Raw genomic sequence first — 16,421 nt, 5'->3', positions numbered from 1 at the left:
TGTGGTTCCCAGCCAATGGGAGCTGTTGTGGACAGCATTTGGGTGCCTCTATGCCTAGGAGCTAGAGAGGAGTCATGCCACTGCTTCCGGGAGCCACACGGAGCGGCCCCAGACCCTGCTCCCCAGCTGGATCACCGGAGTGGGGCAAGCCCCATACCCTGCACCAGTGGGAGATCGAGGGCTGGATTAAAATGGCTGGTGGACTGGATCTGGCCTGCAGCCTGTAGTTTGCCCACCCCTGTCGTAGAGACTTGTCCACGCTTCAGGGATTCATGCACCTCAGCCAGGATTTGCAGTGACATTCAAATAGCATTGTCAAAACAGTAGGGTTTATTAGTCAGCTGGACAAAGCCTAGGAAGTTCTTAGGTTAGCACAGAGAACTGAACATTAAAGTACAGACCTTTCTGGTCAGTCCAGAGCCCAGCCAAGCTGTAGTGAACCCCCATGGACAAGCTCCATCTGTCTCCCCCTCTGACCTCTTCGGTCAGACTTCAGGTGAGCAGCCAAATCTTATACCCGCTCCTCCTGACTCTCCAGTCCTCTGTTCTCCAGCGAGCGGATGTTGCTCTGCTCCCTTTGGAGACGAAATCCATCTCCCTCTGGGTCCTTGGATGGTAGGTGCCAAGGTCCTGGTGACTAGATTTGCCATGGTATTCCCAGTTGCTCCACTGATATGGGGATTGAGGCCCAGATAGCTGGGCGACACCCACACCTATGTCTCTTAGCTTGCTCTGAGAGCAAACAGCCCTTTTCCCCCCATTGAGTAACAAAGCAGCACGTAGGGGAAACTGAGGCACATATAAGTGTCATAAAAATATCACAGACGATTTCCACTTTGTCAGAGGTGGATGTTACCTTTGCGTGTGATGGAATTTACTTTTCTTTTTTGAAGAACAGGTTTATTCCCATTCACATAGTGTGAAAACAGCCTTCCAGCCAGGGGTCATCACTAATAAAACATGGCCACAGCCCATACCGACACCACATGCGTCTCTTTCACCCTCCCCTCCATTGTGGTGGCTGGTGTGTTGCGTCGGCAGGTTTGCATGTGCAGCGATTTGGCTGGAAAAGGCTCAGGGACACAGTCTAAGGGAGGTCCCTACGGACCAGACCCAGAAGAACGGGTAGATCTTCCCAGTAAAGAAGGCAGTGAAGGTGTGGAGGGGGGCCATGGTGTCAGCATCGTAGAAGCACACAACCCCTCCTTCATAGTCCAGATACACTCTGATCTTGCTAGGGCTCTGCGACTGGTCCAGCAGGCTCCATTCTGCAGTGACTTCCCGGTACTGGCCCCTGGAGAACTGGATGGCCCATGTGCCTTGCTTGGGGCTGAAATTGAACCATCCCTTCCTGCTGGCAGACTCCCTGGTGACGCCCAGAGCCCAGCCCCCTGTGCCAGGCACTTCCACGTCCCAGTAATGCATCCCTGACTCGTAGCCATCGGAGCCCAGCACGCAGGAGTACACGTCGAATCTCCCCAGGCCATCAGGCAGTGATTGTCTCGGACCTGTGTTCCTTAGGCTCTTCCTCTCTGCAGACAGCTCCAGACTGGGGTGAGCTGTTCTCGGGTCCAGGGTCACGTCCGCTAGAGACAGACAGATGGGGGGCGGGGAGTGGGGACAGTTTCAGGGAAGGCAGTTTGCTCATTTCAAAGCCTTAAATTGGTCCAGCTGGAGAATGAGACGTTTTAAAGCAAAACTCCAGCAAAAGCTGGGAGAAACATCTGCCTAGGAGCATGGTGCACCCTGCTTAAACCACGACTCTCCATGCCCCTCTCAGAGCTGGGACAGAACCCAGGAGTCCTGACTCCCAGACCGCACTTCCCCATAACCCACTAGACCCTCTCCCCTCCCACGGCCACTGTTAGAACCCAGGAGTCCTGACTCCCAGCTGCCCACCGATAACCCACTAGATCCCTCCCCCATCCCATGGCCAATGTTAGAACCCAGGTGTCCTGACTCCCAGTTGCCCACTGATAACCCACCAGACCCCACTTCCCTCCCAGAGCTGGGGATAAAGCCCAGGAGTCCTGACTCCCAGCCCCCACTTTTCCTTAACTACTAGACTCCTCTCCCCTCTCACAGCCAATCTTAAAACCCAGAAGTCCTGACTCCCAGTTGCCCACTCATATCCCGCTAGACCTAACTCCCCGTTTTGGATTTACCGGCTTTGCGAAATGCTTCTTTCCAACCTGAAATGAGAAGAGAACAACAGGGCAGGGCTTAGTCCAGGGCAGTCAGCTGCCCAGCTAAGTTACATATAGTCTAGAGATCAAATTCATACTCACTAGGTCTGCCGTGGCTTTCCTCTGTGGAAACAAAGAGACAGCACGTTAGCTGGGGCCTGGGTTCCAAACCCGTCCATTTCTCGCTCTGGGCCCAGCATTAAACTCACACCGCTGGGAGAACCGATGCTCAGAGACATCCAGGGTAGCCTAAGTCTGCCCACCTCCCTTGTCCTAGCAGAAGAACCTCCTCGACCCAAACAAAACTTTCAGTTCCAGATCTGAGCCTTTTTGAACTTATTTTTGTATACTTGAAATTCAAGACAATTCTGAGAGGAAAAATCCACATGGATCACATTGGGAAGGTCAAAGCCAAACATTTTGATTTTCTTCAGCATTTTAGTTGATTTCATTTTTTCCCCAACTCAAACAACTGGTGGAAATGGACATGAATTCACAACACATTTTGGTGTCATCGAATCTGCATTTTTCACTGAAAACAAAGTTTCAGTCCAAAAACTGCACCCACAATCTAGACACCATGCTGGGGTGGGAAGGACTGATGGATCCCCTAAGGGAACCACTCACTGCCTTTCTGGGCGTAACCCCACAGCCCCGGATTTGCTAGGGCATTTGCTTTCCCCCAGCCGCTTGCGCCGGCGCTACCAGAAACCTCGCCCGGTGGAGCCTGATTTAAAGGAGTCATTACGCAGTCTGAGTTAACATGGCCCAACCCTCACGAATGGCTGAAGGTGAAGAAGAAACATACTTAGCTCTGTGTAGATGGCACCTGTAAAACAAACGGAGAAACACATTCACAGACAGGGCACTGGCCACCAGAGGGTGTTGTTAACTCTCAGGACAGCAGGGACCATCTCTCCCTGGGTGTCTGTGCAGCACCCGACACAAGGGGGCATGGATCTCAGGTGGGGTATCTAGAGGCTACTGTGGTACGCAGAAAAAAAATACACTCACAGACCCCACTCCCACTCCACCCCAAGGCCCCGCCCCCACTTGGCCTCTTCCCCCGTGGCCCCACCTGTGCTGCACCTCTTCCTGCCTCTCCGCTTGCTCCTCTCTGCACTCTCCCCCCGTCACTTTGCCTCAAGGCAGGAGAGGGTAGAAAGGAGCAAGTGGTAGGTGCGTGGGGTCTCAGGGAGAGAGCAGGCAGGAGTGGGCGGGAGGTATTCAGGGGTGGAGAGGAGTGAGCGTGGGCGGGGGGCACTCAGGGTGGAGAGGAGCAAGCAGCGGGTGGGTGGATGGCGGGGACACTCGGGGGAGGGGGCAGAAAGGAGTGAGTGCAGGTGGGGGGCACTTGGGGGCGGAGAAGAGCAAGTGCCAGGTAGGGGACACTCGGGGAGGGAGTAGAAAGGAGCAAGCAGGAGGTGCTTGGGGGTGGAGAGGAGTGAGCGGCGGTGGGTGGGTGTGGGGGACACTCAGAGGAAGGGGCGGAGAGGAGTGGGTGGGAGGCGCTCGGGATGGGGGCAGAGAGGAGTGAGCATGAGTGGGAGGCACTTGGGGGTGGAGAGGGGCGAGTGGCTGGTGGGGAGACACTCATGGGAGGGGCTGAGAGGAGCGAGCGCAGGCAGAAGGCACTTGGAGGTGGAGAGGAGCAAGTGCGGGGTGGGTGGGCAGCGGGACACTTGGGGAAGGAGGCGGAGAGAAGTGGGCGGGAGGTGCTCTGGAGTGGAGAGGAGGGAGCAACGGTTGGGAGGATACTGGGGGAAGGAGTGGAGAAGAGCAAGTGCAGCAGGAGGCACTCCGAGATGGAGAGGAGTGAGCGGTGGGCAGGCGAGTGGGTCGGGGGACACTTGGGGGAGGGGGCAGAGAGGAGCAGGCGGGAGGCACCCAGGGGTGGAGAGGAGTGAATGGTGGGTGGGTGGATGGAGGGATACTCAGGGGAGGAGGCAGAAAGGAGTGGGCGGGAGGCGCTCGGGAGAGGGAAGTGAGCCTGAGCAGGAGGCACTTCCGGTTGAAGAGGAGCGAGCAGCAGGCAAGCAGACACTCGAGGGAAGGGGTGGAGAGGAGTGGGTGGGAGACACTTGGAGGTTAAGAGGAGCGAGCGGTGGTGGGTGGATGGGGGGACACTTGGGAGGAGGCAGAGAGGAGCAAGTGCGGGTGGGAGGTACTCAGGGATGGAGAGGAGGGAGCACATTGTGGGTGGGCAGGGGAAACATTCGGGGGAGGGGGTGGAGTGGGCAGGAGGCATTTGGGGATGGAGAGGAGTGAGCACAGTGTGTGTGGGCAGGGGGAAGCATTCGGGGGGGCAGAGAGGAGCGGATGGGAGGCACTTAGGGGCAGAGAGAAGCAAGCATCAGGTGGGTGGGTGGGGGACACTCGAGGGAGGGAGCAGAGAGGAGTGAGCATGGGCAAGAGGCACTTGGGAGTGAAGGGGAGTGAGTGGCAGGTGGGCAGGGGGAAGCACTCAAGGAGGGGGCAAAGAGGAGCAGGAGGGAGGCACTCGGCGGCAGAGAGGAGCAAGCAGCGGATGGGTGGCTGGAGAACACTTGGGGGAGGGAGTGGGGAGGAGTGAGCGTGAGGCACTTGGGGGGTGAAGGGGAGCGAGTGACGGGTGGGCAGGCGGGACACTCGGGGGTGGGGGCGGACAGGAGTGGGCGGGAGGCACTCAGGGGAGTGGGCGGACAGGAGCAAGCGTGGGCAGGAGGCACTTGCTGGTGGAGAGAAGCAAGCAGGGTGGGTGGGCAGCAGGACACTTGGGGAAGGAGGTGGAGAGGAGTGAGCGGGAGGTGCTCTGGGGTGGAGAGGAGGGAGCAGCGGGTGGGCGGACACAAAGGGGAGGGGTGGAGAGGAGCGAGCGCAGGCGGGAGACACTTGGGGGGTGGAGAGGAGCGAGTGGTGGGCTGGCAGGCAGGGGGACACTTGGGGGAATGGGTGGAGAGGATCAGGCAGGAGGCGCTCAGGGATGGAGAGGAGCAAGTGGCGGGTGGGTGAATGGAGGGAAACTTGAGGGAGGGGGTGGAGAGGAGCAGGTGGGAGGCACTCAGAGGTGGAGAGGAGTGAGTGTGGGCAGGAGGCACTTGCGGGTGGAGAGGAGGGAGCAGCAAATGGGTGGACACTTGGGGAGCGGGCGGAGAGGAGTGCGCGGGAGGCACTCGGGGGAGGGGGCGGAGAGGAACAAGCAGAGGGTGGGTGGGGAGTCTTGGGGGTGGGGACAGAGTTGGGGCAGGGCCTCAGGGTGGAGAGGGGGTGGAGCACCTACCAGCAAAAACAAATGTCAGCACCGTGGCTACGCACAAGGAAAATGCTGATAACGGAAGGGCTGGGAAATGTTATAACATCTGACACCCAAGTGAAGATTAATTTCCTTTCCTCTCTTAACATGAATTACCAGTTATGGGGAAAATATGCCTAAGCAGAAAAAGGGAGGGTCAAGTCATGTGAGTGTCCGAGGATCTATGCGGCCTACAGCGCCAAGGACCTGCAGATCAGTCGAAGGACGTTTCGTTTCTTTCTTTCCAGTGGCAAAAGGGTTAATCAGGAGCTTTACCTTTCTCTTTGTGAATCCTCCATAGGCAGAGGGCAGCCAAGGTGAGGAAGCAAATGCAGATCGCCAGGATTACAAAGAGGAGGACCCGCCAGGAGGAAACTCTGGGGAAGAAAGTATCTGCAGGGGAAGAGAAGAACACAGGTTAACTCATGTGACTCATTCCACCCCATGCAAATGTGAGACAAAATAATTAACAAACCTAGTAACAGGTTGTGGGACCCTTTTAGCTCCTTGTGCTAGATAGAAAAGGCTGGAATCAGTTCTTTTGTTAATATTTATTTCCTGAGATTGCTTTTTAACATTAGAAATATCAGGCAAACTGGTTGGAAAATGGACTTTCCATTCCACCGGAAATTTCGATATATCAAAATTTGTTTGTGTTCTTGGTTGGAATGTACGGGTGAAATGTCAGAAAGAAAATTTAAAAAAATCCAGTTCTGAGCCCTCAGAATGTTTCATTTCAATGACGTCAACCCGTTTTGGTTTTGGTAATGTCAAAAGGTTACAATACAATACAAACTATTAAATAAAAATATATCTTATGGGTTTAGTATTGTGACAGGGTCAGGCCAGATGGTTAGAGGAGAGTGATAGAAGGCAGATATATTAGCCCCAGGTTAAGTAGGTCCCCTTTCCCTGGGTAAGGTAACAGGGAAGGTTCCAGAACAATCAGGATCTTTCTGGAAACAATTAAGGCAGACAGGCTGATTAGAAACACTGAGCCAAACAAGAAGCTGCTAGAATAAAGTAAGGCAGGCCTAATCCAGGGCACTTGGGTTTTAAAAAGGAGCTCATCTTCAGTTTGTGGTAGCGCTGTGTGAGGAGCTGGGAGCAAGATAGGTGACCAGATAGCAAGTGGTAAAATCGGGATGGGGGTGGGGGGTAATAAGGTGCCTATATAAGGAAAAGCCCCAATAGGACTGTCCTATAAAATCGGGACATCTGGTCACCCTAGAGCAAGAGGCACAAGGGAGCTGAGGGAGGGAGGGTGTCTTGCTGGAGGACTGAGGATACAAGCGTTAATCAGAACCAAGGAGGAAGGTCCCCTGTGGTGAAATAAAGAAGGTGTTTGGAGGAGGCCTGGGGGAAGTAGCGCAGGAGTGTTAGCTGTCATGCAGCTTGTTACACAGGCGGCATTACGACAGCCTGCAAATCCAGAGGGCCCTGGGCTGGAACCTGAGTAGGAGGGCGGGCCCGGGTCCTCCCAAACCTCCCAACTGACTGATCAACACAGGAAATTTTGAGGCTAGCAAAATCTGCCAATCAGCGCAGGACACCAAGATAGGACGGAGGAACTTTTTGTTCCCAACAAATATAAATATATAATGTATAAATATACATAATCTTAGTAGAGGTAACAATATGCCAATTATAATATAATATCCAAACAACTGAATCCAAAGGATGGATTTGAAACAAAATGAGAAAGTCAAAATGATTCGATTTGACTATCTTAAGTCAAATATCTGGTTGAAATAGACACGTTTCCAGTAAGAGGTTTGCTTCCAACAAAAAATGCATCTTGCGTTGACATTTTCAAATCAAACTCTAATCAGGATATTACTACTTATTATTTATTACAATTCGTATCGACCTACCTGAGTCACTAGCATCACCCGACCGGAACCTACTGTCGCAGCTAAGGGGCTAGACAAACACAGAACCAAAGAAGAGTCCATATGCTGACCAGCTGCCACGAAAGAACACGACAGTGCCGATATCAGGGTCCCATTCGTGCTGGACCTTGCACAGACACATCAGTGCAACAAGATCAGGTCCGTCGTGCTGACACACAGTGACCGAGATCAAAGGCCCTCTCCAGGGCGACGGTGCAAGACAACGTGATGAGATCAGGGTCCGTAATGCTACGAACACTCACAGACATTTAACACTGCAGTGCCGAGATCAGGGTCCCGTCGTGCTGAACAACGCACAGACAACACCGTGACCGAGAATCAGGGTCTCGTGGCTGACACTGCGCACAGACACACAGTGACCGAGATCAGGGTCCCGTCATGCTGACACACAGTGACCGAGATCAGGGTCCTGTCGTGCTGAACACTGCACAGACACACAGTGACCGAGATCAGGGTCCCGTCATGCTGACACACAGTGACCGAGATCAGGGTCCTGTCGTGCTGAACACTGCACAGACACACAGTGACCGAGATCAAGGCCTGCTGCGTTGGGCGCTCTACTGACACACAGTAAGAGATTGCCCCTGCCATAAAGTTCTCACTATCTATAAATGCCATTCTCCACCAGTGGAGATCTGGCTCCAGCTCTGTTTCCTTGTTCCATCAGCAGCTCACCAGAGATGAGAATGGCCGATACTTTCTCTGGGCCGGGAGAGCCAGGGCTGAGGGTGCAGGTCAGTGCTGGATCCGAGCTCTCGGTCATCACCATGGTGCTAGAGACGTTGAATAAGCCGTCGTCACTTTGCAGTTTCTGTTCGGACTCTGGAGTCAGGATTTTTTGATGGCTGTTTCTCCAGAGCACATTGGGCTCCGGGTACCACCCTGCAGAGAGACATGTGACCGAGACCCCCTGGTCCTCGTACAAACCGATGTCGAGGAGAGGATCCGAACCAGAGCCTGGGGAAACAGATCAACAGGAATTCTCCCTTGATTTCATGCTCTCCTCATTGCTGCTGGTCACACCAGGGCCTGGTTCCCCTCTCACCTACCCCCGTGTAAGTCAGTTTACCCAAGAGAAGACTCAGAGTCACAGAAACGTCGGGCTGGTTGGTATCATCATGTCCAGCCCCCTGCGCTGAGGCAGGATCAAGGAAACCTAGACCATCCCTGAGAGGTGTTTGTCCAAACGGTTTTTACAACTCTCCAGTGACAGGGTTTCCACAACCTCCCTTAGAGCCTGGTCCAGAGCTTAACTCCCCATAGAGTTACAAAGATTTCCCTAATATCTCACTTCAGTCGCCCTTGCTGCAGATTAAGCCCGTTACTTCTTGTCCTACCTTCAGTGGCCACGACGAACACATGATCCCCGTCCCCTTTGTAACAGCCCCTCACATATCTGAAGGTTGTTATCAGGTGCCCCCTCAGTCTTCTCTTCTGAAGCCCAGACATGCCCCATTCTTTCAACCTTTCCTCCTAGAGCCGGTTTTCTAAATCTTTGATTGTTTTATTGCTCTTCTCCGGACCCCCTTAGCTTGTCCATGGTTTTGTGGCCCCCTGAATTGGACACAGGCATCCAGCTGATGCCTCACTAGCACCACAGAGAACAGGACTGTTACCTCCCACGGCTTACAACACTTCTCTTGCTGGGCTCTACCCAGGCAAGAGTCTCTGAGGGTAGAAGGCTCCTCAGATATAGGGAGTGGGAGAGCCGACAGCTGGGCACTGGAGCTCAGATATCCACACTGGAAATTAGGGGCACATATCTGCCATTGCAGGGCATTCTCTAGGGAAGGAGGCTCTGTCGGGCTGCTGGGGAGCCCACATCCCTCGGGGTCCTTACATGCAGCCTGGGCGTCTCTGCCTCACAGGCTCTGCTCTGGCTCACCAAAGCTGAGCTGGATGGAGGAGTCACTGGGGGAGGGTTTCTGGCCTGTGACTTCAGCAGGCTGCATGGGGAAGTACCCCCTGCCATCTCCCCCAGCCCCAGAGATGCGCAGGCTGAATCCAGCCTCTCCCCACCCCAGGATCACTTACTCGTCAGGCGGAGCTCCAATGCGGCATCGCTGAAGTAGGTGTCGGACTGGAAGTCACAGAGGTAGCTTCCTTCATCCCGCAGGGTGAGATTCCGGATCCGCAGGGCCAGGCTACCGCTCTGGATCCCATCCCGCAGGAGCTCCGTCCTGCCCCGGTACCTCTCACCCTGCACCTCGCTCCCATCCGGAAGGTACACGTGGACGTCCTGGCCTAGCTTGGGCCGGCTCCATTTCACCCGCATGGCCTGGGCGCTGAGCGCGGGGGAGAGGTGGCAGGGCAGCAGCACAGTGCCCCCCAGTGGGGCAGAGAGGGGGTCGGCAGGAACCAGCACCTGGAAACTCACTGGGGAAAAGGGCAGAGAGACAAGCCTGGGGTCAGAGGGGAGTGGTGGGAAGCGGCTTCACCTCTCATACAACCCAGCCCCCAACCCCACCACCCAGTGGATTCTGGAGAGATGGGCTCAGGGAGAGCTGTGAGCAGGAGAGGGAGGGGTAGAGTGGGGGGAAGAAGGCAGGGAGGAAGGAATGGTGTGTATGTGGAGGCCAGGATGGAGGGGTGTGTGTATGGGAAAGGAAGGAGGATGGATGGATGCATGACAGAGGGGTATGTATGGGGATGGTTATGGGGGGAATGGGTGGAAGGATAGAGGGGTCAATATGGGGATGGATGGAGGACTGTATATGGTTGTGGGTGGATGGATAGAAGGGTGTGTATGGGGACTGATGTGGGGAGACGGGTGGATGGATGGATGTGGGTGGATAGAGGGGTTTCTATGGGGATGGATGGAGGGGGATGGAGTGAGGGGTGTGTATAGGGATGGATGTGGGAAGATAGAGGGGTGTATATGGGGATGGATGGAGGGGGATGAAGTGAGGGGTGTGTATGGGGATGGATGTGGGTGGATGGATGGAGGGTGTGTATGGGGATGGATGTGGGGAGATGAATGGGTGGATGGATGGATGTAGGTGGATAGAAGGGTGTATATGGGGATGGAGGGAGGGTGTGTTATTGTGGAGGATGTGGCGTGGATGGATGGAGGGGTATGTATAGGGGTGTGTATGATGGTATGTGGGTGGATAGAGCGTGTATTATGGGGATGGATGGAGTGAGGAGAATTGTGTTATTGGATGGATGTGGGGAGTGGATGGGTGGATGGATGATGTAGGTGGATAGAAGGTGTGTTTATATGGATGGAGAGGGCTGTGTATGGGGATGGTGTTGGTGGATGCGCCTTGGTAATGGAATGGATGGATGTGAGTGGATAGAGGGGTGTATATGGGGTATGGATGGAGCGATGGGGGTTGTGTTATGGGATGGATGTGGGAGATGGGATGGAGTGTAGATGGTATGGATTGTAGGTGGATAGAAGGGTGTATATGCGGGATGTGATGGGGGCGAGCGGCTAGGCTCAGTGGTTTGAGCATTAGCCTGGCTAAACCCAGGGTTGTGAGTTCAATCCTTTGAGGGGCCACTTAGGATCTAGGCAAAAATTAGCCCTGCTAGTGAAGGCAGGGGGCTGGACTCAATGACCTTTCAAGGTCCCTTCCAGTTCTAGGAGATTGGTATATCTCCAATTTTTACCTTAGGGATGGACAGTGATTCCATTTGTCACACATTATTGTGCATGTGAGTGAGTGCTAGAGCCTGCACTCTCACCCCTGAGCCCAGTGCATTACCAGGGCAGTCACCCCAGATTGTCCCCGCCATATGTGAGAGCTGGCTGGGGGCCCGTGACCACCCAGCACCTTTAAGGACAGAGTCTCCTTACCAGCCGCTGCAGCCTGAACATGCAGGAGGACGGCGGAGAGCAGGGCAGCACTGGAGCATGAGTGACGGGTTCCCAGCATCTAGCAGGGTGGCTCTTCTTGGCCTCAGGGCTGGACAGGAGCCAATGAACTACGGGGAAAACAAGGAGAAAAGGGATGAGAAGGGGAATAGCTGCTTACCCAAAGACCCCCTTCTTGTGTCAGTGGGAACCAGGAGGGCGGTTCATCCCACGAGGGAAAGCTGCTGCACAGGAATCCTACACAAGCATTGGGTATGTGTCCCTTCAGGCTCTGCTCCATGGAATAGGATAATAGCCTGCTATTGCCACCACCTGGAGAAGCTACTCCTTCAGCTCCAGCAATTGAGGCTCCTGCTACAAGCGATGAAGGCCTGGGGGTCAAACCCTGCAGTCCAGTTATGTGCTGGGGGATGCTGGACAGCTTGCTGGGCTGGCAGCATGTCTGGGACTATAGGCTGCACATTTCAAAGGAGCAGAAAGGAATCATGGGCCCGAGCGGAAAAGGGGTGGGAAGTTTTTGGGGATTGGGTGCCTTTTCCATAGAAAAGAGCAGTTTAATCATAACTGAAATATTTCGCAGGAACATGTCCACTTTTGAGAACATTTTACAGGGGAAAAGTCAAAGGACTCATTTCAGTTCAATAAGGGCAAAATACTGCCTTGGAAATGTGTCCTTCCAATTAATTTCACTGTGACTTTTACCCCATTAAAGTCTGAAATAAAATACATATTATTTAATATTCCATATAATGCACAGTAGTTAATAATGTATAGCATATACCGATTAATGACTACAATATATATTATAAAATAATAATTATATAGGCTTGGGAGATTTCATTTTTTAAAATAATTTTGATAGATGAAATCAAAGTTCGTTTTAAGCATTTTTTCCCCAGTTTTTATCGATTTAACTTTCCACAGTTGCACCAGATCATGGTTTTAAACATTTTCCCCCATTTTTATTTATTTGAATTTTCACAGCAGTGGGAAATTATTGGGGACAGGGTCAGATAACTATTTAACGACAGTAAGCGCTGAGATACCACAAGTGAACACTTGATAACTAGTAAAACACAAACTGTTCACATCACACGGCAAAAAACACATAGTAGCATGTTTAAATAACTCTAAGAAGTTCCCAGGCAGCAGAATTCTTATTTGCTTATCTGCAAATTTCCAGTATCATCGAGAGAAATATTTTTTTTATCAGTTTGGTAAAATCGATGTTTACTGACATTTATAGATACAAATCGAATCCTTCTGAGCCTTACTTAGCATTTACTATAATAACAAATGTAATATGCACTATATATTAGTCAATATAACATAGACCATAGTATACGTATCATAATACACTTAACAATATTATATAATAGTCAGTTTAATATACAATAGGACACACTAAACAAAATAAACTGAAACAATAAGGTTGAAAGGAACCAGTTGACCTCCCCAACTGCAGGCATTTGTATAGACAAGAAATGATGAGTGAAACAAAGATCAAGATTTCGCAGCATTTTCATTTCATGGGAATTTGGGGGGCAGGGCAGAAACAGGGGATGTCATGCCAAATTAGATCAGAAATATTATTCAGCCTGTCAGAATTCCCCACGGAAGGGAAATTCTGGTTCCTAGCCAGCCCCACCACATGGCCTGTTGGCAAAGTCAAAGTGCCCAGATTTCAGGAAGGGCCTCAGCAAGGCCTGACGCTAGACGATCCTTTGTGCTGGAGTGGCTGCAGAGTTTTGAAGGCACATGGGGCGCAGGGGCTATGGATGGAACAAATCTGCTGTGCAGGCCTGTGTTTGGGGCCATGATTCTCAAACCTTGCATGGGCAGAGCATGCTATCAGTGCAGGCTGAGGATCTGTGGGATGGACAGACAGACACAGGGGTGAATATAGGTTGTACACAGGCAGAGGGTGTTTGGGATGCACAGGTGGAAAGAGGGTATATCGGATGCACGGACAGACAGAAAGGTGTTTGGGATACACAGACAGGCAGAGGGTGCATGGGATACACAGACAAGCAGAGGGTGTTTGGGGTGCACAGACAGATAGAGGCATGTTTCAGATGCACAGACAGAAAGAAGTGTGTATGGGATGCATAGACAGCGGGGTATTTGGGATGAACACACAGACAGGAGTGTATGGGACACACAGACAGGCAGAGGGTGTATGGGATGCATAGAAGGAAAGACAGAAGTGTACAAGGGATGCACAGACAGACAGAAAGAAGGCATAAGGGATGCACAGACAGACAGAGCATTGCATGGATGTACAGACAGATGAGGGGTTGTATGGGATGCACAGACACAGGGCATATATGGGATACACAAACAGACAGAGAGAGGTTGTATGGGGTGTACAGACAGACAGAGGAGTGTTTGGGATGCACAGACAAAGGGTATATGGGATGCATAGACAGACAGAGGGATGTTTGGGACGCACAGACAAACACAGGGGTGTAAGGGATGAACAGACAGACAGAGGGGTGTTTGGGATGCAAAAACACACACAGGGTGTATGGGATGTAGAGACAGGAAGAGGGTGTATGGGATACACAGACAGGCAGAGGGGTGTAAGGGATGTGCAGACAGATAGAAGGGTATATGGGATGTGCAGACAGACAGAGGGGTGTTTGGGATGCACAGACAGACAGAAGGGAGCATGGGATGCAAAGACAGATAGAGGGTATATGGGATGCACACACAGAGGGGTGTTGGGGATGCACACACAGAGGGTGTATTGCATTCACAGACAGAGAGAGAGTGTGTATGGGATGCACAGACACACAGAGGGGTGTATGGGATGCACAGACAAAAAACAGAGGGGTACATGGGATGCACAGGCAAGACAGAACTGTGGATGTGATGTACAGATGGACAGACTGGTGGTTGTGCTGCACAGAAAGACAGAGGATGTGTATGGGATGCACAGACAGACACAGATGGTGCATATGGCATACACAGAAAGACAGAGGGGTGTTCAGGATACATTAATAAACAGAGGGTGTATGGGATGCACAGACAGACACACGGCATGTTTGGAATGTAAAGACAAATGGAGGGTGTATGGGATGCACAGCCAGCCAGAGGGTGTATGGGATGTTCAGACAGAGGGGTGTATTTGATGCACAGACAGGGACAGGTTGTAGGGATTTAAAGACGGACAGAAGGTTGTATGGGATGCACAGACAGACAAAGGGGAGTATGGGATGCATAGACAAACAGAGTGGTGTTAGGGATGCACAGAAAGAAAAAGCGGTGCATGGGATGAACAGACAGAGAGAGAGGTGCATAGGATGTACAGACAGACAGAAGGTGTCTGGGATGAACAGATGGACAGAGGGGTATATGGCATGCACAGATGAACAGAGGGGTGTATATGATGCAGAGTCAGAGGGATGTTTGGGATGCAGAGTCAGAGGGATGTTTGGGATGTACAGACAGAGAGGGGTGTTTGGGATGCACAGATAGAGGGATGCAGAGAGACAGAGAAGTGTATGGGATGCAGAGACAGGCAGAGGGTGAATGGGATGTACAGACAGATAGAGGGTTGGATGCGATAGACAGACAGACAGACAGAGGATGTTTGGTATGCACAGACAGAGGGCTGTACTTGATGCACAGACAGACAGAGGAGTGTATGGGATGTACAGACAGACAGGGGGTGTATGGGATGCACAGATGGGCTGAGGGCTGCATGGGATGCAGAAACAGGTAGAGGGTGTATGTGATGGATAGACTGAGGGGTGGACGGGATGCGCAAACAGACAGGGGGTGGATGGGATGCACAGACTGAAGGTCTACTGTGTGCACAGACAATATCAGGAGTGATCCCTGAGCCCCTCTTGGTACCTGCAGTCCTTGGCAGCGCGTTGAAGCTGATCCTCTAGTGCATGGGAGGGCGCGCCCAGTCCCTCACTGCCTCTCCTGGCCAGGCCTAGCTCTGGGGCAATGCTTGTCTCCAGACACTCTGAGGGCCCAGACCCTCAGTTCAGCCAGTTGTCCTCTGTCCCTGCAAGTTGGGTGGAGCATTCCCTGTCATATGCACTTGCTGAGCCTGTCCTGAAAGCGAGTTCCAGCCTCAGCAAATGCCCCCAGGGACTCCCCCCAGAGTAACCCACTGGAGTCCCTGGGGCTGGTTCTCCTCTCACTCACCCTGGTGTAAATCAGGAGTAACCCACTGGAGTCCCTAGGGCTGGCTCTCCTCTTGCTCACCCGGTGTAAATCAGGAGGAACCCACTGGAGTCCCTGGGGCTCGATCTCCTCTCGCTCACCCAGTGTAAATCAGGAGTAACCCACTGGAGTGCCTGGGGCTGGTTCTCCTCTAGCTCTCCCTGGTGTAAATCAGGAGTAACCCACTGGAGTCTCTGGGGCTGGCTCTCCTCTCGCTCACCCGGTGTAAATCAGGAATAACCCACTGGAGTCCTTGGGGCTCGATCTCCTCTCGCTCACCCGGTGTAAATCAGGAATAACCCACTGGAGTCCCTGGGGCTCGATCTCCTCTCGCTCACCCGGTGTAAATCAGGAGGAACCCACTGGAGTCCCTGGGGCTGGTTCTCCTCTCGCTCTCCCTGGTGTAAATCAGGAGTAACCCACTGGATCTCTGGGGCTGGCTCTCCTCTCGCTCACCGGTGTGAATCAGGAATAACCCATTGGAGTCCCTGGAGCTGGCTCTCCTCTCGCTCACCTGGTGTAAATCAGGAGTAACCCCGCTGGAGTCTCTGGAGCTGGCTCTCCTCTCGCTCACCTGGTGTAAATCAGGAGTAACCCCGCTGGAGTCTCTGGGGCTGGCTCTCCTCTCGCTCACCCGGTGTAAATCAGGAGTAACCCCGCTGGAGTCTCTGGAGCTGGCTCTCCTCTCGCTCACCCGGTGTAAATCAGGAATAACCCACTGGAGTCTCTGGAGCTGGCTCTCCTCTCGCTCACCCGGTGTAAATCAGGAGGAACCCACTGGAGTCCCTGGGGCTGGTTTCCCCTCCCGCCGCACAGATCAGTAGTAACCCCATTGCAGTCCCTGGGGCGTGGTCCCCTCTGGTTACAAATGTAACTTTCGCTTTCGCTTTCCGTATCCTCTGCTGCCACCGTGTGGCTCTTTCCCAGAATTGTGAGTCTCTGCCACAGACTGCCTGGGTCACCTTGGGCAAGGTCCCTGAATGCTCTGTACAGACAGTGCTCGCTCCTGCCCACCGGGGGTGTGGTGGGTGAACACACCCTTTGGTGGG

General features: G+C 52.9%; 1 protein-coding gene across 3 annotated transcripts; it reads right to left on the bottom strand.

Annotated features, from left to right (window-relative positions):
• Window positions 1-307: 307 nt before the first annotated feature.
• Window positions 308-16,245, bottom strand: LOC116824952 (butyrophilin subfamily 1 member A1-like). Of its 3 annotated transcripts, none has more exons than XM_032780622.2 (9): window positions 15,887-16,245; window positions 11,173-11,300; window positions 9,405-9,746; window positions 8,046-8,327; window positions 5,734-5,850; window positions 2,995-3,015; window positions 2,289-2,309; window positions 2,166-2,192; window positions 308-1,586 (listed from the first exon to the last, which is right to left on the bottom strand). In XM_032780622.2, exons 2-9 carry the CDS (start codon window positions 11,249-11,251, stop codon window positions 1,075-1,077), a joined length of 1,401 nt encoding a protein of 466 aa, XP_032636513.1. In that variant the 5' UTR covers window positions 11,252-11,300; window positions 15,887-16,245; the 3' UTR covers window positions 308-1,074. The 3 variants fall into 3 exon arrangements, with proteins under 3 accessions (XP_032636513.1, XP_032636511.1, XP_032636509.1); XM_032780620.2 differs by lacking the exon at window positions 15,887-16,245 and adding an exon at window positions 15,052-15,779; XM_032780618.2 differs by lacking the exon at window positions 15,887-16,245 and adding an exon at window positions 15,355-15,779.
• Window positions 16,246-16,421: the final 176 nt, after the last annotated feature.

The sequence above is a fragment of the Chelonoidis abingdonii genome, chromosome 13, assembly GCF_003597395.2.
Source record: "Chelonoidis abingdonii isolate Lonesome George chromosome 13, CheloAbing_2.0, whole genome shotgun sequence".
Lineage (NCBI taxonomy): Eukaryota > Metazoa > Chordata > Testudines > Testudinidae > Chelonoidis > Chelonoidis abingdonii.
The sequence above is the reverse complement of the archived record's forward strand: the minus strand, read 5'-3'. Positions and strand labels throughout refer to the sequence as shown.

Excerpts from the sequence above, each read along its gene's own strand:
- LOC116824952 (XM_032780622.2), bottom strand. The coding sequence starts at position 11,251 with ATGCTGGGAACCCGTCACTCATGCTCCAGTGCTGCCCTGCTCTCCGCC. Across the intron at positions 9,747-11,172 it reads TGTTCAGGCTGCAGCGGCTG|TGAGTTTCCAGGTGCTGGTT; the intron begins GTAAGGAGACTC and ends CCTTTTCCCCAG. Across the intron at positions 8,328-9,404 it reads ATTGGAGCTCCGCCTGACGA|GCTCTGGTTCGGATCCTCTC; the intron begins GTAAGTGATCCT and ends CTGTTTCCCCAG.